Source organism: Anguilla rostrata, chromosome 19, assembly GCF_018555375.3.
Source record: "Anguilla rostrata isolate EN2019 chromosome 19, ASM1855537v3, whole genome shotgun sequence".
Taxonomy (NCBI): domain Eukaryota; kingdom Metazoa; phylum Chordata; class Actinopteri; order Anguilliformes; family Anguillidae; genus Anguilla; species Anguilla rostrata.
Genome location: NC_057951.1, coordinates 6,850,520 through 6,875,611, shown reverse-complemented (window position 1 = coordinate 6,875,611; position 25,092 = coordinate 6,850,520). Strand labels below are relative to the sequence as shown.

Below are 25,092 nucleotides of genomic sequence, written 5' to 3'. Positions count from 1 at the left end.
AAACATGTAGCTCTCTGTAATGTAGAGCTACAGGTGAACAGAAACACAAAGCTCTCTGAGGTGTAGAGCTACAGATGTGTAGCTGTCTCCAGTGTAGAGCTACAGGTGAACAGACACGCATAGCTCTCTGTAGTGTAGAGCTACAGGTGAACAGACACGCATAGCTCTCTGTAGTGTAGAGCTACAGGTGAACAGAAACACGTAGCTCTCTGTAGTGTAGAGCTACAGGTGAACAGAAACACGTAGCTGTCTCCAGTGTAGAGCTACAGGGGAGCAGACGTGTTGGGGCCCGCAGCTCACCCGCCGTGGACAGCAGCACCAGGTTGACCGCCAGGACGCTGAAAGTCCGCCGGCCGGCTGCGCTCATCTTCTCCTCTTCCTCCCCGAACGCTGCCGGAGAGCCCAACGCCACTTCAGCTGAGCTCAGCGCCGGCGCCCCCACATGGCCGCGCCTCGCCGGCGGCTTCGCCTGCAAGACAAGGACAGCGAGGCTCGGCGCTGAACACGGCGGCCAGCCGAAGGAGAAGGGCGCGATATCCCTCCCTGACTGCAAACTGAGCGCGAGCGTTCATGTGTTTTTAAATCGAGCGCGTTTAGCCTTGAGCTGCGTTCGCTTACCGTTTCACGCTTACACAGGGCTCGAAGTGACGCCGGTTTTCTGGGCGTTTCTTGCACCCGTCAATCAAATAAAAACAAACGGGGAGATTTAAAGGGATAGTTCGCTTTCTGGGGAGTGTTTTTTTTTAATATCATTTGTTGTAGTGAACGCTTTTCATTGATATTCCACTTATGACCATTGTTATGCCTATCTGGTTAGCCCATAGAATCTGTAGTATAGCCATTATTTTTGGTGCTGCTGAACTCACAGTGGTCACTTAACCTCTAATCACTGATTGCTCAGTTAAGTCTTGGCATGTGACCCCTGACCCCTTGATGAATAATTCAGTGCAGCGTCCCGTGGTCTTTGGCAGTAAGTAACGGGGATCGATGAGGTGGGATCTCGTTCTTACATGCCCCCAGACAGCTCGCGTTCGGTATCGTAGCTGAAGGTCGTTGCCAAGGTCAAATTTAATCACGGGAAGGAGGAGCACGCGGTTCCCCTGGAACCAATCCGTCTGTGGGATTTTGAAGACGGAAAGTCTATTTCAATTAGCTGAAAGCAGTGGTGGTCCTTTTCTTGCGAGGTCTATGCAGGGATAATAGCCCCCTGGTTTTTTTGACGCGCACACTAGTCATCCAAATACAAACCCCGAAATTGCGCTTTGTGCATGCATTGTGTCATTTCAACGCTGAAGTGACCCCAGCCTTGGGGGAAGTCCATGGTGTCTTGTTTTTAGAATTCAGTTCTGAACAGGCGTGTGAGTCCCCACTCTCTGGAACATCATGAGTCTGTTTTTGGTATCCATGGTTTTGATATCCACATATATATATATTTATTGCCGTTTCCTTGGAAACCATCTTCCATAAAAACGGATGAGAAACGCAAGATTCTTTTGCCAGCAGTTAGCAGCTCTGTTCATAAACAGGAAGTGGTATGGAGCATCTAAAAAAGGAAAGAGAGGAAGTACAGTGGGGTTGCGCCTCTTTCTTTTCTTTTTTTTCATATTTTTAATTTTTATTTTTTTGCCATGTTTTATTGAAGAGACCCGAACAGCAAATGCAATCACCGGGGTCAGATCTCCCGCAGGTTTGCCGCTTTCCATGGCTTGTGGGTAAATACACACCGCCCCTGGCAGCTCTTATAAAGTCGGTCTGCTTCCCAGCGTCTCAAAGCGCCGTAGTAAAGGCAGGAAGGGACCGTCAACAAAGGTCACGCCCTTCACGCCTTTCGCATTCGCCTTGGTCCCGCGGGGGCCCCCTCCATCCTCGATCGAACGGACACCCGACGGCCGAAGGTCGACGCGACGGACGTCCCAAGCGAGCTCCAGCGCCGTCTCTCTTCGTCATGAAGGCCTATTCGTTCGTGTCGACCTCAGCATCGAACCGCAGGCGTTCGGCCCGGCCCGTACGGATCGCTGCTGACTGTACCGCGATTAAGGCCGGGGTCGCCCTACGCGATGACACCGCTCAGGGTCAGGAAGACGCGACGCGCGCCGTGGAGGGATTTTTAATTACACTGCCACCCGCCTAATAAGCTGAATTCATTAAACAATCGCAGGCCCCGAGCGGGATGGGGGAGGGAATTAATTACGCCGTGCTTAATCGACGCTTTGCGTCTGGAGGATTCCAAATCCACGCTGAGTCGGCGGCTAAAAGACTGGGGACCAAATTAATCTGCACCCCCCCCCCCCAACCCCCATAGCTTCTTCCATTTAGAAAGACTTTCGCTCTTTTCCCGCTAAGCTACGCACACCCCCGCCACTGAAGGTCATACAGTCCCCCCCGATACACTTTCCCAAGAGCAAGTGAGTATTTTTTTACCCAGTCACCAACACTTTCATCCGTGACACTTGTGACCTCACAATGCCAAACGTCTGTAATTGGCCAGTCGAACTTGTCGGTGCATTGCTTCAGTATTGACAGGCTTGGCCTTTTCACTGATTGGATAACCCCTTTCTGTACTGGACAAATTATTTTAAAAAAATCTTCTTACAAAGCATCTGGCTCATTTCACTAGCCTGAATGTTCCCTTATTTTCGAACGCTCCGTCTGAAGAGGAAGAGCACGTCGAACGCCAAGCCATTGTCCTTGTTGCATTCATCATCTGTATTTGTTCATGGCTGTTTCCTTTTGCTAATCACATGAACAGGACTGCGCATAAAATTTACAAACAGCCAGCATTCATCACCTCACACGCCTGGGATACGCACAAAAACAAAAGTCTGCACATGTGTCTTGAGTCCCATGTTGTTTTTTTGTAGGAACATTTTTACGACCAAAAGTAAAAAATAATTTAAGGGGGTTTTGTGAACGAGGCCCAACGTGTTCATGCAGGACAAAGCATTTTGTACTTGTACTTTAATTAAACTGGGCCCGAATGAAATGATTTACTACAGTCATAGAAGTGGATGAATATTAAATGAGTGGAAAGTGCCCATAGCTTCTGATAAGTGGCGGTTTGAATGCAAGAATGGAACACTGTGCCACGTTACGCATTAGCGCTTATTATTATCCAAACGCGCTCTCAGCATGAATTCCCCGTCCCTTTTCTTTATCGGGAGTGTTTGGTGCGGCGCCGCGTAGCCTAACAAGTGGACCAAACGTTTTGTCAGTGTTAAGTTCGCAGGATTCACAATAACCGGATATTAAATACACGTTTTATTTTGTTCCGTTCGTATGTCCGGAAAAGCTGTTAATGTAAGACTTGTTTCGATGGCTCGTTGCCAATGGAAAAATGTACATATGAATGAATATGGCTAAGGAAGTCCTGCCTGAGGTACAAACACGAGATTAACAGATTTAATTTTGTGTTTTAATAATGTGGCATTAGATTCGGATGTTGAAGGGACGCATGCCATTATTAGTGTACAGTATGATCTTGGATTAAGCTTGGGATCTTTCTGTTTTGTGCTTTAATCAAAGCTTTTCATTTCTGGTCTGTTGTCTTTGATTTGTGTTCAAATTTGGTACTTGTTAGGATCAACTGGGTGGCTCATTCTGTTAAAGCATTGTTCCAGTGTGTGGATGGGCCCAATAGTCTGGTATCTGTTAAGGCACTGTTCCAGTGTTTGGATGGGTCCCATGATCTGGGATGTGTTAAAACACTGTTCAAACAGCGATAAAGCAGTATCCCCTCCTCTCACTACTGATTGACAAAAGCAGGAAGTACTTGGAAATTTTCAGATAATCTAGCCAATCACTTTAAAAGCACTCTTCCACAGACTTCTGTTATAACTGATTATTATTATAATTATTTGTATTTTTAGGCATCTTTTGCCCATATTTGTTGTTATATTCCTTGTTTTATTGTGAATAGAGCTGTATTGACTAGCAAATGTCCCCTTGGTGGTAAATAACACACCACATCTCCTCTCCTAATCTGGGTCTTTTTTTATTCTGCAGCTGCCTAGGCGTGATTACAGCTGCTGGCTAAAATTAGGCTCATCACGAGCTAAATTTGGGGACGGTAGCAGCAACACAGAAGACCAGACAGAGCAGAACACTGCCAGCGTAACAAAGAAGGTATTCGAATGAATCTCTTCTCGCTGACACTGATCTTTGCTCCAACGGCTCTTAATCGAATGGTAATGGTCGTAATCCAGTGGTAATGATCTTACTCATTACCATTGGTCGTTACATCGGTTGTTACCCTTGGACGTCCAGCAGCAAATGTTTCAGAAAGACATGGGCCAGCAATGGTTTTATTTGAAATGTCATGTGTGTCTACCAGTTCTTGGACTTACCAGTTGGGTTATTCCAATAAACATGCCTGACGAAGGCAAGATTTTGTTATCGATCCCACCAAATACAAAAATATTATCTGAAGGTGTTTAAAAAAAAAGAATAAAAAAGAAAAAACACTGAAATATGTTACGTTGTTCCCAAATGGTTCATTAGTCTTGCAATTAGTACAGGGAGATTGCAGAGGCCTCCAGTGGTATAGCAAAGGTTAATGAAGACAAACCTCATTTGAATACAGGATAGCAGGCCTACACTGCTGTTTGAAATTCAGTAGTTCAACTCTCACATTGGAGTGTGTATTTATGAAACAGTGTTACTCTCTGTGTCCTGCATGAAATGACATAGGCCTACTGTTGATTCCCCGCGATCCAGATCGTCGGAGCAAAGCCCAGGGCCACTTTTTCGAGAGCCACCTGCACTTCCCGACCCTCTAGCCAGGGGACAGCGTGTCGGTCCTGGCTTCTCCGAGGGTCACAGCCCTGAGGTGGACACGGTGCTCTGCGAGAAGGGGCTCCCAGTGTCCAAAACCCTAAAATGCAACCCGGACAGCATTCGCGAAGCCCCGTGCGCGAACAGATGGAACAGGCAAAGTACATTAAGCACCAGGCATCATAAATCGATTAAAATGCGCTGTATGCCGAGATTAACAGATGGATTAGCTGTGATGCCTGTCCAGGGAACGGCAGGACAGATTAATACACTGAGAAGACGGTAGATATTCGAGCATGTAAGCACTTCAAAAAAAAAAAAAAAAGAAAATCCTCGATTTGACTTTGGGCTTCCTTGAATCCTTTATAATAGTTGCATAATATTTTTAATCTTTTTACACAACACAGAAACGGATGGCATAGTGGCGAGAGAAAAGGCTAATTTATTTTTCAGTTATCTACTGTATGTAGTCGTGTACCAACCGTCACAAATAGACGTAAGCTATTTTTTTCCATATGAGATTATATTTGAAAACCACCTTCACTAGCCAGATGGCAAGAGGTATTAGTGGGTACGTGGAGATCCGATTGAAAATGAAATTATCTGTACCACATTGCAATCCACACCCCCGGTCTGCTGAATAAATACGTGATGCCCGCCAGTTCTCCAGGGAGGTACAAATTTGGACACAAATCAAACGTGACATCAGTAACTACACCCATTTTGCATTCCGTATACGGTACATCATTCAACGCTCAGAATTTGTAATTACACCGTCTTCTCACAGTTAATTAGTTTATCAATTCTCACAGACTCCCTGCAGCATAGGTAATGAACATTTCACCATTCATTGAGTCGCCATCACTCCGAGAGAGGTATTTTATTGGAAAATTGTTAAATGCACTTAACTATAGTTGAAAGGAACGATCACGACGGGGCGCGTCTGAAGCGTGAAGCTGCACAGTGCATCTTTTGCTTCGCGTCAGTGCAGGCATTGCCTTTTCCCAGCTACGTTTGTTTCAGCTCATTTAACAGACTTAATTTGTGTATACAAAGGCTAAAATAAGTTTCGACAGCGAAGATAATTGGTAAACAGATTTATGTATTTAAACGTTAGGTCTATTTCACAAATAATGAACATTAATTTCCTGTAGGCTGACACGTGCCCAATGCACCAGCGTGGCTAAGGAATATTTGAGGTGTTTTCCAACATCGTGGTTTGCTGTTGGGTATCAGCACCCATTCACTCAAACTACTTCTGATTTCTTGCGAACTTGAAATTGCCGTGACAGAAGACACTATTTCCATGTCATGCAGTATAATAATAATAATAATAATAATAATAATAATAATAATAATAACCTAGACTGTTACATTTAACGAACAATAATATCCCTTGTAAATTCCCTTTGTTTCAAATGGCTTTCTTTTTATTCACTTAAAATAATGAAATGGAACTGAATATCATTCAATAAAACAAGTTCAATCATCTCAAAGATAACACTTTTAACCTGAAGGGACAAATTGCTCAAAAGTTTTGAACGAGCCTACAAGTACAACTAAGGCCAGTGTGAAATTTTACCGATGGGCAAAACGGGCATTTCCACCAGAAACCAAGCAGTAACACACCTGATTCTGCTAATCAATCAGTAGAGTCGTTGCTAAGCACCTTGATTAGTACAATCAGGTGTGTTACTGCTTGGTTGAAACAAACGCCGACACGAACACTAGCCCTTTCTGGATAAGTTTGGGGACCCCTGCTCTGAAAGCACCTAATCAAGAAAAATTAACAACTTTTTAAAATCCTGGTATTGCAATTGTGGTTGGAACGCAAACCAGCATACACAGGAGTCCCCATATGAGAGTTTGAGAGCCACTGGTGTAAACTATTAATCGGAAAAAGACCAGAAGCGCACTTCCAAACACTGCAACAGCACCAGGTCTGACGCCCTTCATGGCCGTTTTAAGGTGAGTACTTTGGATACGCTTCACTGCGGCAGCTACACGTGCTTTGTAGATGATTCTTTACTTGCTCCGGTCTCAGGTTGGGTAAAGTGGGAAGTTATAAATCAGAGCGCATTCTTGGCACTGAGCGTATTTTTCACGTCCCGGTTGTAAAGTCGTACACAACGAAGCCACATAAATAAACTCCCAGCGAAATAAAACGGCGAAAAACTAGTTCAGCAGCAGTTGAACTGTTGCCGTTGAACGGCGCTCACCGTGCGTAAAATCAAGTTATTCCCACCTGTTTCCAAGACGGGCTCGTGAGGCGCTCTGGGACCGTGCATTACGTTTATTTTTTAATATATTTTTAATATGTCGCCAAATACGCTTGGTAACTGCCGTTGTAAGTAAGCAGCGACGAGTAATACTTCTACTAATTGCTGCGCAAGCTCGTGGAGGCTCGCCAGCGCAGAAGCCAGGCTTCTTTTTCTCTCTGATTGTTCCGAGGATAATGAAAGCCCACACCTGCTTCTTCACAGAACGCGCGGCACACGTTTCCGTTAAAGTTCTGAGCCGCCTTAAGAGAGGATTCCAGGCCTGGAAACGGGCAGCCACAGTCACGGTGAATCCTAGCGCTGATGTAGGAGTAGTTCTCCCGTTGTAGCTCATAACGTATTTGGATACAGACAGGGTAAACTAATCCTAGATAAGCTGTCCTACTCCGAGACGCTTCAAGGCTACGGTGCCCCGGTGGAGTGAGGAGAGAACACGGGAGAGGAAAATAACTTAATTTTCCTGTAGGTGGGGGAGAAAGAAGCCACTTGGTACTAACCATCCTCTCAGAAGGATTCAAAACGGCGCTCCTTACTTACCTCAGCGGGAGACTGTAGGAGGGTCCGGAGAAGGAGGAGGAGGAGGTGGTGGTGGTGGTGCTGGTGGGGGCAGTTTCAGTCAGTCACTCCCCTGTTGGTTCATATTCCCTCGTTCCAAGCAGGCGCCCGAGCCTGAGGGCACCCCCGACCCAGAGCTAGCGGATCAGAGAAAGGCGGCGCTCACTCCTCAGCGCTCCGAAGAGTATCAGTGAGCGAGCGAGGGAGGGAGGGAGGAAACTGAGACTGCTCTCCAGAGAGAGAGAGGGAGAGAGAGAGTGATGGAGAGAGCAAAAGAGAGAGAAGCAGGCAGGCACAACCGTGCACGTGTGTGCGCAATCCTGCCGCTCTGTCCTACTCCTAAGTACACAGGAGCCAGCAGGTCAGTAGCCTCTCCGCTCATGAGCGCTGTTCCCCGTTCAGTAGCCACTCTGCTAATGTGCTCCGATCCCTGTACAGCAGTGCTGGCTGCTAATGGTGAATGATGAGTGTACACAGTGTTCTCAGTCCCCACACTTCTCCAAAAATCCTGAAATCTCCAGTTCAGTCCAGTGTTTTTTCCAGGACTTGAAGGCTGGATTATGTTGTACAGGGGGACAGCACGCTCTTATGAAAGTGACGTTGCCAGGTCTGTGACCGGTCGACTGTGACCCGAGGCGTCGTGCTGTCCTGTCATTTTCACGGGACACGTCCCAGTGCTTGCGGTGACAATTCTTGGGTCGCAAGTGCCACTCATGGGTTCATTTTTCGGGATAAGATGTGCATACTTCAGAATACACAAACAATGAGATGTCAAGGAATTTATCAGGGCTTATTCAGAGGTTTTAAAAGAGAAGAAAGCAGGCTTATAAATGCATACTTGTGAAGATCTTGGTGAAACGTAATGATGAATCAAGCAATAAAAAACAGATTGACTACTGCTGGAACATGACTGCATTGTGTTACAATACGCAACAGAAAAACATTTTAAACAAGTCGGCTAAATAAAACTGGGTGAATGCAGTTTATCCCAGCTAGGAGTTTTCTGGAACAACAAAAAAAAAACATGGAGACTTACAGTAAACTGTGGTGAAACTTGATTTAATCCCATTTGCTGTTTTTTTTTTTTTTTTTTTTCTTTTCTGTTGTTGTTTGAAATCTGGTTGTTTAATGGTGTGAATGCTTTTGCACGATGAGCAGGTTTTTAACTACAGTTTTTCCATTGTGGTCTGTGTTTGGCTTCAAGTGATAAAAAAAGAAATATGGAATATTTATTCAAGAAAATGGATTCTGAAACGTGAAGTACCCAAAGGACAATTTTTTGGAAAGACTGGAAGAGTGGAACATATGGCTTGGTCATTAATGTGATTTAACCGGAGCTGTAAAATATGACAGCGCTCCATGTGTAGGACTTATGGAATACCATACACTGTAAAGCCTAGATGCAGTTTTACTAAATGAATAGAGCCCTGCAAAATGAAGACATAACACAACTGAAAAAAATTACAGAAGAGTTTACAGACCGACCAGATGGTTTGGCTTATGAAATGGTTCAAGTCGAGTAGTTTCTTCAAACAATTTGAGTAAACTGAACTTTAATTTAAAAAAATATTTAACAGTGCACAGAAAGTGTTTGGAGTCAAAAAGCGTGTGTTTGTTTTCTATCCGCCATTTTCCCCTCTGAAAAAAAAGGCTGCAGAACGCAAATCCTGAAAAACTCGGTGGGGATGAAATGATGTGTGGTGTTAGCAGAGCCTCCGAGACTGAAATTTAATCATGGACATGATTCTCCCTCTTCATCTCTCTCTCTCTCTCTCTCGCCGTCTCCCTCTCTCTCTCGCTGTCTCTCTCTCTCTCTCTCTCTCAGAAGGGCTGAACGCCATCCGGCCTCAGGCGTAGCCTTTAGCGTTTATGGCTAATGGGAGCCGGCCCCCTCACAGATAATGCTAATCGGTGCTACTCAACGGGCAGCTCCTGGCTCTTCGGTCACGGAGAACATGTTAAACGCATCCGCAATTATGACTGTGGTCAGGTCCACATCTGCGCAGTGTCCAAACGGTGACAGAACGCCAAGTAATGGCTGTGCTTATTCCTCCCATGTTCAACCTGTGCAATAATGATACGGATATATCCCACAGTGTATCTGCTAATGCTCCAGATGTTGTTGTTGTTGCTGTTGATGAGGAAAGCGGAGCGGTTCCTGTTTTGGAGGTAGGCTGTAGCTTTGCCTCCAGTCTAGAAGAGGCCTTCCATATGAAGGTACTGAAGTATCAGCCTCTGGTGTCAGCCCTTGAACATCTTGGCTATAGGTGTAGATTTGTAGTACGTATATTTGGTAGCCTAGGCAATGTCCACAGATTAGTGGCGAGGGGTCTGCAATTGGCTGGAATGTCAAAATCGCTTGAAAGAAAATGACAAAATCACATCTCAAAAGCAGAAGGGTGCTACGAAAATTAAGCAGTTAAAGGATCGCTCATTGTTAGTGGCTCAACCATTTGAGAAATGTTAACACCATCCTTTCTGAAGACAAACACAGGTCACACACACGCATGCACACGCGCACGCACACATGCTATTGCTGGTAAATACTTTTCTGTTTGGAGTTATTACTTTTCTGATTTTCTGCAGACAATATTTTTCTTTGCTTGCTTTTCCTTTGTCGGTGAAATGGAAGAGAGATTTTGAGGCACTGAGGTTTACTGTCATTCTGCAAGATTGTGTGTGTGCGCGCGTGTGTTTGTGTGTGTGAGAGCGAGAGGGAGAGTGTTTGTGTGAGTGTGTCTACATGTGTATGTTCTGTGTGTGCGAGTGCATATGTGCATGCGCGTGTGTGAGTGTGTGTGTTTGCTTGCGCATGTATATGTCTATGTGTCAGCACTGTGTTTGTCTCTAGAAAGGACGTAGTTAATATTACAGTGTGTGATCCTCGCAGAGCCCGAATGGGGAACATGACTGGCCTGTGCGGTGCTGTATTTAAGTGGAAATATGCCATTTTCCCGTCAACTTTGCGCATCTGTGAAACAAGTCATTTTTGCGCACCGATGATGACATTTTTAATTAGGCTTTCTTATGGAAACTTAAAATGGTGAGCTTAGCCCGCTTGCTAAAAATGATTTCATGCTTCTCGGTATTTGAGGTAGACGCACAGCAGCTGCGAGAGAGCTAGGCAGTTATCTCAATAAAAAATACCTGCTTTCCCCCCCAGGTGCAGCTGTCAGGTGCTTGATTTATGTCTTTGGCCTTTTGACCTTGCGTCTGATTGGTCAGACGCCAGAGAGGGATAACGTAAGGAGAGTACTGTGTTGATTTCAGCCGGTTTTGCACTCCAGCCAGCAGTCAAGGCCTTATCTTGCCGGGGGTGGGATATCGTCCTTAGCGACCACTCTCATTGGACGCGTTCTGAGCTTGGCGACCGCGCGCGGGATCGATCTCGTCTCATTTTAAGAAAACCGAACACCTCGCGCGGCGGTCTGATTTCCGGAGAGATCCGTGACGCCGGGACCTCTGCCAGTTCGGATCCTGAGTTTGGAGCCCTTGTCGGTTTTGCCTCCTGGTCTCGCTTCCGGCGAGAAATTCGAGAGCTGTAGCACAGCTATTCCTGAGCATTCTGCACGGTTTGCTGTATTTATTTGCGCTAAATTGCTCAGTTGTTTTAAAGTACAAAACATACAGTGGTTGAGCCATAAAATAAAAAAATACCAAAAAAAGGAGAAAGAAGCAAACTTCTCCTTTTTCTCTCACGTTGCATCGCGGTTGCTCCTGACTGACTTTCAACCAGCAAGCGTCCACGGCCAATAGGCAGTCTGTGTTTACTGATGATTCTGCGCATAGTAATTAACGTGTGGTGTTTCCCTTTGCTCATACGAACATAACTCGGCAACAAACAATGCAATCCAGTCATGCATGGGTTTACCTGATGCCCAGGTATATATATACAGGGATGTATTGCTTCAAGAGGTTAATTGAACTTTTTTTTCCAGTCTTTGTGCGTTCAGTCTACCCACTGTGGTTGTGCTTTGAGCAGAGCAAACGTCAAAATGAATATGACTTTGGCTACTAAAAGGAACTAAAATAATTTTTAATCTACTGTTTAGAAGATTAAATTTATTTTTGATAGTTTCAAATAAGACCGTTTATGAGATTAAATTCCAACAAAGCCCAACTCCTCAAATTCTGAAGTGCACATTTTTCTTAGTTGCAACTGCCTCAGCTAAAGAAACAGAACCTGTCATTCTTTCTGAATGTTTTAAATCTTTCTTTTTTTAAAGATACATTTAAAAAAAAAAAAAAAAAAGGAAACGACAACTGTTGGAGAAGAGCCGATCTCTGTGGTACTGTTGTCAGACTGCTCGTTTTCCAGCCCTGGTTTGGCGAGAAGGGTGGCTGTTTCCATGGAGACCATGCTGCCGTCGACTTCCGTGAGCTGAAAGAGCACAAGTTGAAAAGAACTGCATCGCATTCTCGAATGAGTGATTAAATGAACAGGTTATTACCCTCGTTGGCTTTCATACCAAAGTAAACTCATTGTGAAACATTTCTCTCTCTCTCTCTAAAGCAAAAGCAGTGAAAAGGTTTGGCTAGACCGTCATTCTTCAGTTGAAGTTCAATTTTGCAAAGGCCTAACTGCCTATTACACATGGTACAGTCCTGAGGCATCGAACATTAGGATAATTTCAAACGCCATTTCAAAATTCTGCTCAACGTGAATAACAAAAACAAATGATTAGATCTTCTGTGGCTGTAGTCAAAAATGTGGAATTCACGCTGAGTATCTGTCACTGGGTGTGCTTTCATGAGTACACCAGTGCCATTTCTAACGCGCGCCAAAGATGAAGCACATTTTCCCAGCACCCATCTCTAACTAGGGTGTGGTCAGTCGTTTCATTATTTGTCTTCACTACAGTTGAATTCAAACGGTCCCCCACCCACAAACCTGTTTCAAAAAGTTTATCTATTAGCTAAAGTTTATTGAAGTAATTTTTGAAGACGTCTGATTAAACTGATTGCAAAGTAGCAGTCGAACTGGCCCCTTGAAGCTATTTTTGGGAGGAGTGGATGCCCACACTGTCGCTACGCGAGCATTCAGCACTTCACGCTAATTACAGAATGAATTGCCACATGAATCGGGTGCCCCCGGGTTCAGGGGATAAATGGCTCTTCTCATTAACCCATCCTTAAGCTCTTCCGTTTTTTGGAAGAGGAGGCGCCGGTCGAGACCGTTGCGAGCGAGACGGGTCGTTCATCACAGTCCCAGCGAATCGCGAGTGTCCCCGTCGTTCGATCGCCCTCGATGAGGCTACGGTTAATTGGGCATTCGCGTGGCAGAGTTTCTGCAAGCTCACCGAAGCGGCAGGTGTGTTGACAGGTAAACTCTGTAATTGGTAGTTTTTTTTTTTTTTTTTTTTAATGGCAGGGGGGCTTGAGTTTCGGTCCAGGTTTCCGCCACCCCTCAGCCGGACAGCGCGCCAGTCGACGCCGGCGCGGACCCCAAGTCCCGTTTTGCGTTTGTGGGGGGGGGTCGTATCGGGGGCCCAGAATCCACGGCATCTCTCACGGTCGCTCTCGCGCTCTTATCTGGCGATTTCGCGTCACACAGAACCCCCGCCCCCGCCCCAGCTGCTGTTGGAAAGGGTTAATTGGGTGAATAGCAAAGGTGAACAGGTGAAGAGCAAGGGGCGAATAGCAAGAGGTAAATTAGCGAATAGCAAGAGGTAACTTGGGCAAATAGCAAGAGGTAACTTGGGCAAATAGCAAGAGGTAAATTGGCGAATAGAATGCTGGGATGTGGTATCCGGAGAGCCCTCTTGCATCGCAGAGACAGATGGGCCGGAGTCACTTGGAAGCCTGGATCTCGGCCCCTCTGTCACTCCGCCGTAGCCGCGGTTTACCGAAGCAGCCGAGCCGACCGAGTGAGAAAACGAAACGCTTTCCCGCCGTTTAGCGGGCGAGATGGGGAAACGCTCCAGAGGCATCGACCGCCGCGCGCGGCGCAAAGGCTAATTCCCGCCATCGATCACGATCGCCGCGATTGAATTTGAAATCGGAACTGATCAGCGCGAGCACTTATCTTTGTTTGGACTGGCGCTCGTCTCCCGGGAGAGAGCGAGGACGCGGGCAAACAAGGATTCAAGCAGACGGTCCATTACTCATCTGGAAAACAAATCCTTCCCTCTGCAGAGGACAGTTATTCATTAGAATTTTTTTTTTTTGCTTGTTACCTGATCTACTTTTGGCCACGTGTAATTTAGAACATCTTCAAAAACAGCAGTACACTGCAAAAAAACTAAATAGTCAATATTAAGTATTTCAGTTTTATGTTTAGACTTAAATTATTATTTATATTTCTTTTTTTCTAAATACTTATCCAACAACCTTTTCGAATTACACGTTAGTAAAAAAAAAATCCTTGCGCAGGTGCGCGAGAGGAAAAATTTTCACTTGTCAAACGTTGCCAAAGGTTGCCCGCGGAATAGCAGGAAACGCAAAAAAAAGAGGGGAGGGAGGAGCGAAAGGAAAGAAAAAGGGAAGATACGGGGGACATAAAGGTCAGAGCTGTGCTCAGACAGTGAGGCATTGTGCTCTGGTATAATAAGAAAAGTCAAAGATGTTGTTCTCTTTCTGCTGAAGGATGGTACAGAGACCCCCCCCACTCCCACCCCCTACCCCCCCCCCCCCTTCCCGCCCGAGCAGCTAAATGCCACGTCCGCCTCCGGCGGGGTAGCGCCGATAGCGGGAACGACGGCTCCACAATAGCGCTGACAGGCAGCGCCTCTCCCTTTAATAATAGGCCCCCGTCCTTCCCCCCCGAGCCGGGCGACGGGCGCACAATGACCCCGGCCCGACTAGCCCAATCCGTAAAAAGGCTCCTGCGGCGGCAGATAGCCGGGAGGGACGGGCGGCGGGCGGCGGGCCGGGCCCGAATCGCTCCGTACGAAACGATAGGCTCGACCGGTAAACTCTGACGCGCGGAGTCGCCACCGTCACTCAAACTCACCCTCTTCAAACGCATGGTGGTATCTACGGTGCCAGTGAGCAAACCCCGAATATAGACGTCTTGAGGGGTGAAAAGCTTGGTTGAAAACGGCTGCTGTATCGGGCTCCAGCTGGGGTCCAAAAAACCCCCGTTATCTTTTCCGTGTCAGTCCTTATCTTTCACACGTCAGCACGATGACGTTGACACGAACACAAGCGGTCGAGCTGAACACTGACCCAGCCGAGAGACCTTTTTATTATTATTTGTTTGAATGGTTGAAAGTGTTTTGCTTTTTCTTTGACAATACGCAGAAGGTTTAACCTTATTTGAAAGTGTCAGAATTTGAAGAAAGAAACCGTCAAAAGGTTTCACCTAAACAAAAAAAGCCCTGTGATTTTCCACGGGAGATGCTCCCCCCCCCCACCCTCATCCTTAGGTCTTCATTCTTTTTGACATTTGAACTCCATTGATATTGTCCCTGTGAAGCAGAAGTCAGCAACTGGCTTGATCTCCCTGTGTGTGCTGGGACATGTAGTTTTTCAGCGTTCATTGCCAATTCTGGTGCCCTTGAGTTAGAAAGAGGTTCCACTAGTGTAACAATGTCCGTTTGCCACATCTAAGATGTTCAAAGCAGCTTCATTACACAGTATTATTACATCTATTCACTAGGCAGATATTTTTGCTCATTAGGGAAAATAACAAAGGAGAACTACAGTACAGGAACCACAAGTGATGACAGCAACACTGGAGATACTAAGCATGAAGTTGACAGAATTTGGCCACTCCAAAAGGTAGAGAAATCAACCGCATGAACACCTGACAGTGTTCTTAGTACTAATGAGCATTAAAATAAAAGATGAGGGAGACAAAGGCACAGATGAAATTGTCTTCAAAGACAGGAAGGAAGGTTTGAAAAAAGTCAAATAAAAAATGATGAGAGTACCTTGTGTGTAGAGGCTGGCAGCAAGGCCATACACACAGGGTCATCTGTCGCCTGCTGCTCCCCTTCTTTGACTGTACGTTCGCAATGTTTGCACACGGGCGCCTGGACAATGCGCCAGGGTTTGTGTAGCTCACTCCGGCCCGGTGAACGATAGCGCTGACTAATTTAAGCACTCCGAATAACTGGTAATCACAAATGTAGATAATAGCTGATAGGCAGATGTATTTATTGAACTCTGTAAGGTAATCAGCATTTGACCCATCTTAGTTACTTGGGTGGGTAAGTAAAAAGTGTTTCTCAAAGATGTGCCGGTTTCTGTTTTTCTTGGTAGTATTTAAAGTTCATAAAGTTGATTTAATGGTCAACCTTTAACTCGTTGTTTATGCTATAGCGCCATCCTGTGGTATAAAGTTGAAGTAGGTCTGCACAAGTGAAACTTCAGAGGCTGGTCAGGAATTGCGGTTCATAAGAAAATTCCATCATTTTATAAACAAACAAATCTTTAAATGGAACTATGTGGAATATTTTTTTTGTCACGTATAAATAATTTTCATATGCAATTTATACTTTTATAGGTGAAAACGTCAGCCAACACATCCCACACAAGTCATTGTCTCAGGGTAGTAAAAAGGTTGGAGTGTCAGAGAATTTTTTTTGTTTGAAAAATGTGAACAAATTTTATTTGTTCCATATCATTTATTTGACTGAAAATGAATCTAATTTATCAGTGAAGACATTAGCACGTGCTGCGCTGCTTGCTGTTGGCCTCACTCATGGGAACACGTAGAGAACTTGACGGCAACCTTCGCGATACCGGTCAAACCTGATTGTAGTCGTTAGGTTGAACAGCGAACGCAAACAAACCCTGGGTGGGCGGAGCCTCCTTCGTAGTATCCGCCCGCTCTGCCCTACGATCGGAAACATTGGACCAGGAAAACGTCCTTTCAGAGTTATACAAAATAAAACTAAAGGCAAAGGTTCCGTTTCGGAAATGCCCACTTAAGTAGGCTGCATATCAACTTGATATGAAGGAACAAAGTCACAAGTTAATAGGTACTTCCAGTAAAGTGATTTATTTAAAATGAATTTAAACATTCAAATAAAAATTAGTTACTTGTGTGCCGACTTGATTTTACAATAAAATAATGTACTGCAAGTACAACGGTATTGTTTTTTCTCCATTGCACCAGCAAATAAAACCATTTTTAAAATTTCTCCCTATTTCCAGTACCAACCAATTACCAATAAAGATAAGAGCACAGAAACATTTTTTGATTGATTTGTAAAATATTACAGAAAACAAGATCTGCTATCACAGTAAAACTCCAACATACTCACTCAGTGTTCAGTAGTGTACATAAGCAAACAAGGGTCTTTGTTCAGGCAGTTTAGTATAATGAACAGAACGGACCGGTCAGAGCCTAAGTCTTGCTTTTGTTTAAAGGTATCGTCAACAGCTATGAAAAGACCGGTTTCCCTCAAACTGCCTTTATCCGACTAACAATTATTTGTCCATCTAGCCAACGGCAATATACTGGAAGTCATAGAACTCCATTGTTGTTCAATAAAGTATTAAAACAAGTCAAAGACGCATACTGCTGCTTTGGTCTGCATAATTCACCATTGCAAAGAACCTGAACTGAACCACTGAAAATTTACTGAACCACCTTATAAAGTGAGAACGATAGCTTTTTCGATATATATGGAGAGTAGTTCCGTGCAGCAGCAAAATAGTGAAATAGTCCCCACCGAAATTAAAAATTTGCTCCGTTTTGTATAAAATTTGGTAAACTACACTGGCCATGTTTTTTTCGTGATTATAGGTTGCATTTTCTGAAAATGAAAATACGCCTTTCTGAACTGTATTTAATGACTTCAGTGTACTGCAACAACAAATGGCTTTCCTGGTTGAATGCTTAAATGGGGAAGGAAGATGTCAAAAAGTACTGAGAGTTGGACAGAAACATTTTTGGTTTTGGTGTTTTCATAGGATTTGTTGACGATACTGAAAGCAAATAAATTACCAGTGTTATCCTTTAAGACGAAGTCTCATTTTGACAAACAGCCGTCATGGTGGTGAATGTCTCGAATACACACACACACACACACACACAGACAAGCAAAAGACGTAATCAGACTGGACATCTTCACATGAACTGACTCTGTTCCCTGCTGTCAGGGCTAACGGAGTCTACAGACAAGGGGCGAACAGTCTGAAGAGTCTGTTGGCCTGCGGTCTAAATTGTCAAGAGATCTACATTCAACTAAAATACTTTCAGAATAAAACAAGGTGCAGTTTTGCAAACGGTCATTTATGTGTGCATTCCTTCAGTGAGAATGAGCCCCAAGGGAAATGGAAGATACTGCACCAAAATATACTCCGGTTGTACTGCAGCACTTATAAAGATCTTCAGTTTCCGATATTGTAGTACATTTTTCTACATGCACCGCTGTGAAATAATATTTTTAAAACATTGCACATCTATTTAAATGTATACGTGTATGTATACTTGTGTGTCTGTGTAATACACAGTGTGTGTGTGTAGGTGTGTAGGTGTGTAGGTGTGTAGGTGTGTAGGTGTGTGTGTAGGTGTGTGTGTGTGGTATATTCCATTTCCGTAAGAGAGCCCTGTGTGAGCACACCCCCACGGCCCAAAGGAGATGTGATGAGCCTTCAGCCTTTAGCAGAGGGGCGTCAGGAGTCCTCAGAACTGATCCCTGCAGATCCTGTCCTGCGCCATCTTGGACCTGGCCTTCTCTATCAGCAGCAGGATGTGCTCGGCGAACTCGCGCACCGCCCCCCGCCCCGCCGGGCTGCGGCAGGTGTACTTGGTGGCGTTGAGCGCCACCACGGGGGCGTCCGGGGGCACCCCGCTCATCCCCGCCCGCTTCAGACACTCCACGTCCGCCTCGTCGTTGCCTAGGAGACGAGACCAGGGGGGGGGGGGGAAAGAGAGAGAGAGGTTCTGGCGGTTACACGAAGCTCTCGAGCCTTTGGCCCCGTAGTCGAGGGCAACCAGAATTCCTGATAAAATTGGGATGGTCATAATAAGCACGTTGTATTCGGTTTATATTTGAACGAATAGTGAGGTGTAACTAACACGACCATTACTTTTTAACCAAACAGCGCTATAACTTTCAGTGGGCTGCCAAATCCTGAAAAAACCTTTTCAGTGATGACCCAAAGACATCGATAAATGCTTTTTGCAACTCAAACTGATGTCATTTTCATTAAAAATTCATTGACAATTATCTGCTAAACTGCTGACACAATACAACACAATAGCCATGTTATTAATTTACAAAAAGCTAAATGAAAGGACAAAGACAGCAGGCAATTGATCACAGAAAGCGTAATCGAATTAACAGAATTTAAGATTATTATCGATTAATTAATGTGTAATGACTGGGTGAAGAGTTCAAAGGAATGGCATTTTTGCTGGAAATCCATAAAGGCCCAAATAGAGATCTCCCACAACCCGATTTGGGTCGCGGCCCACAGCCGTAGCCGCCCCTGCATGGGGGGGACGCCAGGCCGGCGCTCACCCAGGTAGGCCACCTCCTTCCATTTCAGCTTCTTGCGCTTCATGTGCTTCTCCGCCTCGGCGAGCTTCATCAGCTTGCAGCCCGTCCGCTGGAACAGCCTCTTCGCCAGGCCGGAGGACACGGGGGTCTCACTGGAAGAGATGAGGATCACCTGGGGGTGGAGGGAGGCGGGGGGGAGGTCAAAGGTCACACGTCTTCTAATGCAGAGCTGTGGGCTTCGAACTCGAAGCTGGCCCACTGCCATTGCATCCTTAGAAAGGTCTTCACTCCAAATTGCTTCGCTAAGCATATCTGTAACCTTGTAAAATACAGAGCCGTACACGTGGACGTAAAACACATGTAAAAAAACAGAAGGCGGCACACGAAGGTTCCTCCAATGCAGTTTTTTTATCACCAACATTACTGTGTGTGCGCAGCCTCTCGTCTTTACGTGATCTGCACCTCGCCAAACAAGGTGTGCGTTTTCTTTTTCTTTTTCACTTGCGTACACACGGGTTAGAAACATGTTAAACACCAAAGCTGTCGCTCAGGGTTTCCTGTTGACCCTTCAAAGTACAAGATCACAAATATGTGATTAGAATGTTCCCGGCTGAACATTCTAATGCTGATGTCACAATCACCGCTGGCAATTTAAAGCGACGGCGTTCTAGAACACTGGCTGTAATACTGAAAATGTTTTTTCTCCAAAACCGACTCTTCAAAAAGCAGATAGTTAACTTCCCGCAATCTTACATTCACCCCCTCCCTCTGCAGCATCCGGATGCCCGTCTCGTCCCGGGTGTTGACGGAGACCATCTCCTCCCCGCTGGCCGAAATGTACACCTGCCCGTCCGTCAGGCAGCCCGACACGCTGCACAGCAGGAGCTTGATGGCCTCCAGCTTCTCCATGCCGAAGTAGCCGTACCTGCGGGACGAAACGGCAGAGCCAAACAGTCAGGTAAGCCACGGCCCGCCCCTTTGCTTCTCACAAGGGCAGACTGCAAACCTTGAACACAATACGAACACAAGTTTCGTGCGCGTCTGTGTTTGTCTGTCTGTGTGGGCGTGGGCGTGGGCGTGTTTGTTCATCTACGTAGTTTCATAGTAGTCATAAAATGCTGTTAATCTAGGGGCGTTTTCAGTCAAACCGAAAGCAAACCCGGTTATCTGAGAGGGCTAAAGCTCTAATCAGAATTTCAGTTTTTCAATGCCATTTTCAGGGTAAATATGCCATTTTCTCAATATGTAGTGTCTACAAAGGCATATTTTCAATCATTGAGACCATTGAGCGTAATGTAGCTAGTGTTCATTAGAAAGCTGAGCAGTATCTGTAAACTTAAATAGCAGGATGTGAGAGCAGGTACACGCCAGTGAGTCAGCAAGAAAAATATGCATTCTGCTCACAGATTTTTTTTTCATGACTTTTGAAGGACAACTGAATATCTGACCAGGATGAAATGATTTTGCACACTTGAGGGGCCGTGAGCATTTGGGCTACCTGAGGACCCTCTGCTCTGCGACGGGCCAGTCGATGTCCACGTCGATGTCCACGCTGTACTCTGGGAGCATTTCATAGTAGGCCATCTTTCCACCCTGCAGAAAAGGCACAACAGGTATTACAAACCCACCCGGAAAAGGGGAGTTTAATCACATTAAACCCCCCAAAAACAGGGAGCTTAATCACATGAAGCCCTCAAAAAAAGGGGAGTTTAATCACAAAGACTGTGTTTGACCACAAGCTGCACTGACAACAAAGCGATAGCAACAGATAAGGCGTAGCGCAGGCCGCCAGCGCTATCTGAGCGGCCTTCCGCGCGGCCCGCGTTGTGGCCCACATTAGCTCACGGTCACGCCGCACTTTGCCAAACAGAGCCGCGCCGCTGCGGACACGGCCGTCTGGCAGGCGGCCGACGTGACGCCCGAGTACGCAGGGCTCTCGCACGTTTACCGACGGATGCACCGAAGGAAAACGCAAACGCGATAACTACGCGACGACAGCAAACGCCATCAACATGTCCAGCATCAACTGGGCAGACAGAGCAGTCTCGTTCCATTTGCACTCTAATCTTATTTACTTAACCCGCAGTCTCAAGCTGCTTATTTATATTCCACATATAACCTGATGTACCGTGCCCTGATTCGTGTATCTTTGCTGCTATTAGTTTGTCTTATAAATTGCTATACTATAAAGTCATATTAGTAGTTATCCTTGTGAAGGGAGTGTACACAAAGTACTGACAAAGGGGGTTTATGATTTTGATACAATTTGAGGTAACAAAAAAAAAAAAGATGTATATACATATTACTGGTAAAACAAAATCATTTTCTCGGAGCTGTATTAGTATAAAGCCATGTAATTTCCTAATTTATTGAGCACAGTGTAGCTTATTATCTGTATTGTTTTATACTGTCCTGTTTGCTTCTCTACTGGCTGTGAATAATTCTGGAGGGCACCATAAAGGTGTAATAATGAAATATCAAGCGCAAGGTAAGAGAGCGAGACTCTCGGCACGGCGTTTGTCGTCTGTTCACTCGGTAATCGGGCTGTAACCGAGCGGCCAAAGCCGGTCCGCGTTTCTAAAGCTCTTTACTAGCACCACTGAAACCGAAAGCAATGGAATTCCAGAACAGTTTCTTTTTCTTCTAAACATTCCAAAAGAAACCTACTCTTCAAAGGTTGAAATTGACCAGCAGGGTTCCTGTAACGGTCAGAAGAGCTGGCGTTATTAGATGGGGGGGGGGGGGGGGGGGGGGCGGGGGTCTGTGGGCCGTACCTGAAGCATGCCATTCTCTATCAGGTGACGGGCGGAGAAGTAGAAGGAGCCGTTCTCCACCAGCTCCCCGTCCCAGTCCTGTCGCCGCGGCCGCTTGGCCGGGTTCAGGTTCTCGGGCTCCGTGCAGGCGCACCCTGTTGGGGAGCAAGCACGCCGTAGGTCCTGAGCAGGGAGTCTTGGGGGCCCGTGGCCCCCCCCCCCGATCAGCACCACGGGGCCAGTGAATGCGTTATTCAAGGCATGTATTCATAAATCACCAGAGAACGGGACACAGGGGTCTCGAACTCCAGTCCTGACCGAGCGCCACAGGCGACCGCTAGCTAATAACCTGCGTTCAGTGTTTCACGGTTACGGTTGAGACGGGGTTGAGAGTCTGACCTCCTGTCTTGACCTCTCGCCAGCGGAAGTGGTGCCTGCGGACCACGGAGAAGACTGACTCGTAGCCGTTCTTGGTAATGCACTCCAGCGCCTCCTTCAGGTGGTAGGGGTGCAGGCAGGGGGACGTGGCCTGGATGTTGCAGATGATGTCCACCTCTGCAATAACAACACAGACTTTCGCTGTCACACCGTTACGAGCGCTTGGGTTCAAAGTTTTTACGTGTAACCAAGGGGCTGCTGGGTGGCACATCCTGCTAAGGTGCTGTTCTAGCATGCTGATGGCCCCCGCGGTCCAGGATCAAAGACAGACCGCGCCAGAGCCGACTGCGGCCGGCAGCCCCGCGGGGAAACGCGTGATTGGCTCCAGAGTCACCTGGAGATGGGAGGGGCCGGGATGGCAGCCATTTCTAATTCACCCTCTATTTCAAAGATTCTATTTAAAAATTGTTCTTGCCACCTCATATCCTTTGAGTAAAAACAGCAAATTTGAAACATTTTAATCTGTACTTTAAACACACTGTATGAAAAGCACTGTGAAAGTAAAGTTATTATTATTATCATCACGACCCCCACTAGTCAATCAGGCACAAGTCCCTTGTTAAACTGCATGCGAACCGTCTTCTACCAACTCGACAGTATGTTGTAGATCACTGGTAACCAACCCTGCTCCTGTAGGTTTTCATTCCAGCCCTGACAAAGCGCGTAAATTACAGAGTCAGGTGTGCCAAATTTAGACTGAAAAGAAAACCTACAGGATGTTGAGGAACAGGGTTGGTTATCACCGCTGTAGACAGCTGAGGAGTGTCCGGTTCGACAGGACTTTGGACGAGTCTGGCAAGCTCTCGGGATGGGTGGAGGGCCAGGCCACGCGGGCCCCGAGGCGGGTGTGTGAGAGAACACGCTCGCTCCGGCGCGAGGGTGCGGCTGGCCGCCAGCTCAGCTCCCACGTCACACACACACGTCGCATGTTTATCTTTCTAAGGGCCCGAAGGAAACGTTTGTAACACAAACCCACACGCGCCCCGGCCCTCCAGGACCGGAGTCGCTGAGGGAGCGCTCGGACACGTGACCTTACCGGGGTTGAGGCATACAAACTCCTGGATGGTTTCCAGGGAGCTGGTGGAGTCTTTGGAGACCTCCGGGCTTCGGCGGTGGACCTTGGCGCCCCACGCCTTTGCCACTTTCTCAATTTCCTTGTGATCCGTGGAGACCCAGACACTGGCAGAGAGACAAAAAAGAAAAACCCCAGTGGCGATTCACCAACACCGCTTTAAAGCCGGTGCAGTTAGGCGCCACTGTCTGCAGCTAGCGCGGGCAACACCGCCCGCCCGGTCTTCACGCGTGCCAACGTTCGCACACATGCCACATTAACTACTGAGCAGCCACAACGACTTCCTGCAGCTGCCTCCACTCCAATAAAATCTTTCATGCCGGCATGCCAGTCTGTGAATGGTACTGCCCCATCGCTATCTTCGGACTCCAGCCAGACCCCATTAGCGGCCTCCTGCCAGCTGGCTGTCCCATCCCTTCCCGAGCACCTAGTAGCTTTTCTCTACCCTCATCCCCCGGTGGTGGAAGGACCACCCAGTCAGTCAGGAAGGCAGATTCAGTGGCTGAACGCACCTTTTCCTGCACCTCAAAGTTTCTATTGAATTACAAAAGAACAAATAACCCCGTCTCTGCATTTATTTAGTAGATCTTCAGGTATGGACTTTGACGTTGGAACTTGCATGATTGTAACTCACTTCAAGTTGCTTTTTTTTTTTAAAGCGTCTGCTAAATGACGAAACCGTCAATTGTTATTGTAATGCGTTTTGCGCCATGAACGCGGCCCCGATTCCGAGTTATTAGTCACAACTGAAACCACATCAAGGAAGGGTGTTGTAAATAAGCAGAATAGACGTGAAATGGAATGTGAAATATGTCAAGCACGAATAAGTTATTGTACAAGTTATTTTGAAACAGCCTTTGGAATGTCCGTCCTCTGGTAAGCAGGCTACGAGAAGAGGCGGTGCAACCAGCTAAGCATGAATTTCTTTCTGGATTCCTTAAACAACTATTCTGTGATCAATTTGCATTCTACTGCATGATCACAAAGAATTGCGAGTATGTTGGGCTAAGGCAGTTTCATACCAATATGATATATTTAGCCTATTGCGCACACAATCCATTATGTAATCGTTTACCGTACACGTATGACATTATTTGTCTTTTACTTTAGTGCCAGTGAGGCACTTTTGGACGCATATTTTGTACAAGAGGTGCTATACAAGTAGCTGTCATGACTACTTATTGTTACAATTATTATTATTTATTAGCCTATTATTATTATCCTCATCATCTCCGAACGTTATCTCGCTTTAAAGTTAGCCAATCAAAACGTTAGCCGCAGTCAAATATTGGACGTCGATTTGATCGGCTTTGGCCATTAGCAGGTAGTTAATAGCTTGGCGACAGCATATAAGAACTGACCTGTCAAATACTTTGGAGTCAATTGCAGCTCTCAGCACCCAGCCTACGAGCGGGCATCCGGCGAGCAATTTGATGTTCTTTAGAGGGATCCCCTTGCTGCCTCCCCTCGCCAGAATCAGGGCGGCGATGTGCCGTTTCTCGCCCTTCTCGCGAAGCCGCCTCTTGGCCATCGGTAAATCTTGGACGTCTTCTACGCCAGAAAAGGGGCGCTTCTTCTGATCCCCACAGGCACTCATGTTTGTGTGGACGTGGACCTCGTGTTAAATTCCAGTATGTTCTGGTGCATTCATTCGCGTGCTCAGGACTAGGTACAACACTTGTTTCCGACTTAAACGGGATGTGCACTAATCTATTCGGTGGTATTTCTTGATACTTCGTAGTTGTCAGAATTAAAGAGCCACAGGTCAGGCACAATATTCATAGCTTGGGAAACAGGAAGTACAACGCTCAGAGGCAGATATTAGG

General features: G+C 46.2%; 2 protein-coding genes and 2 long non-coding RNA genes across 7 annotated transcripts in view; 2 read left to right on the top strand and 2 right to left on the bottom strand.

Annotated features, from left to right (window-relative positions):
* LOC135246089 (protein shisa-like-1a) overlaps positions 1-7,991 on the bottom strand; it is a 14,524-nt gene extending 6,533 nt beyond the window's left edge. For all 4 annotated transcript variants that reach the window (XM_064319612.1, XM_064319615.1, XM_064319614.1 and 1 more), the window contains exons 1-2: positions 7,587-7,991; positions 301-469 (exon numbers count right to left, since the gene is read on the bottom strand). In XM_064319612.1, coding sequence (XP_064175682.1) covers positions 301-367 — 67 coding nt within the window. In that variant the 5' untranslated portion in view covers positions 368-469; positions 7,587-7,991. The remainder of the gene's footprint in view (positions 1-300; positions 470-7,586) is intronic.
* LOC135246097 (uncharacterized) lies at positions 6,122-20,926 on the top strand. Its single transcript, XR_010327499.1, has 3 exons — positions 6,122-6,738; positions 19,778-19,961; positions 20,434-20,926. It is a non-coding gene; the product is annotated as an uncharacterized LOC135246097 (long non-coding RNA).
* Positions 16,536-25,092, bottom strand: cmasa (cytidine monophosphate N-acetylneuraminic acid synthetase a). Its single transcript, XM_064319598.1, has 8 exons — positions 24,628-25,092; positions 23,231-23,373; positions 22,156-22,311; positions 21,778-21,911; positions 20,502-20,596; positions 19,757-19,928; positions 19,025-19,175; positions 16,536-18,398 (listed from the first exon to the last, which is right to left on the bottom strand). Exons 1-8 carry the CDS (start codon positions 24,861-24,863, stop codon positions 18,184-18,186), a joined length of 1,302 nt encoding a protein of 433 aa, XP_064175668.1. The 5' UTR covers positions 24,864-25,092; the 3' UTR covers positions 16,536-18,183.
* Positions 17,687-18,694, top strand: LOC135246101 (uncharacterized). Its single transcript, XR_010327503.1, has 2 exons — positions 17,687-18,026; positions 18,069-18,694. It is a non-coding gene; the product is annotated as an uncharacterized LOC135246101 (long non-coding RNA).

Coding starts and splice junctions, on each gene's coding strand:
- cmasa (XM_064319598.1), bottom strand. CDS start 24,863: ATGAGTGCCTGTGGGGATCAGAAGAAGCGCCCCTTTTCTGGCGTAGAA. Junction 22,312..23,230: donor GTTTGTATGCCTCAACCCCG/GTAAGGTCACGT, acceptor TTGTTATTGCAG/AGGTGGACATCATCTGCAAC. Junction 19,929..20,501: donor GCAGAGCAGAGGGTCCTCAG/GTAGCCCAAATG, acceptor TTCGTCCCGCAG/GTACGGCTACTTCGGCATGG.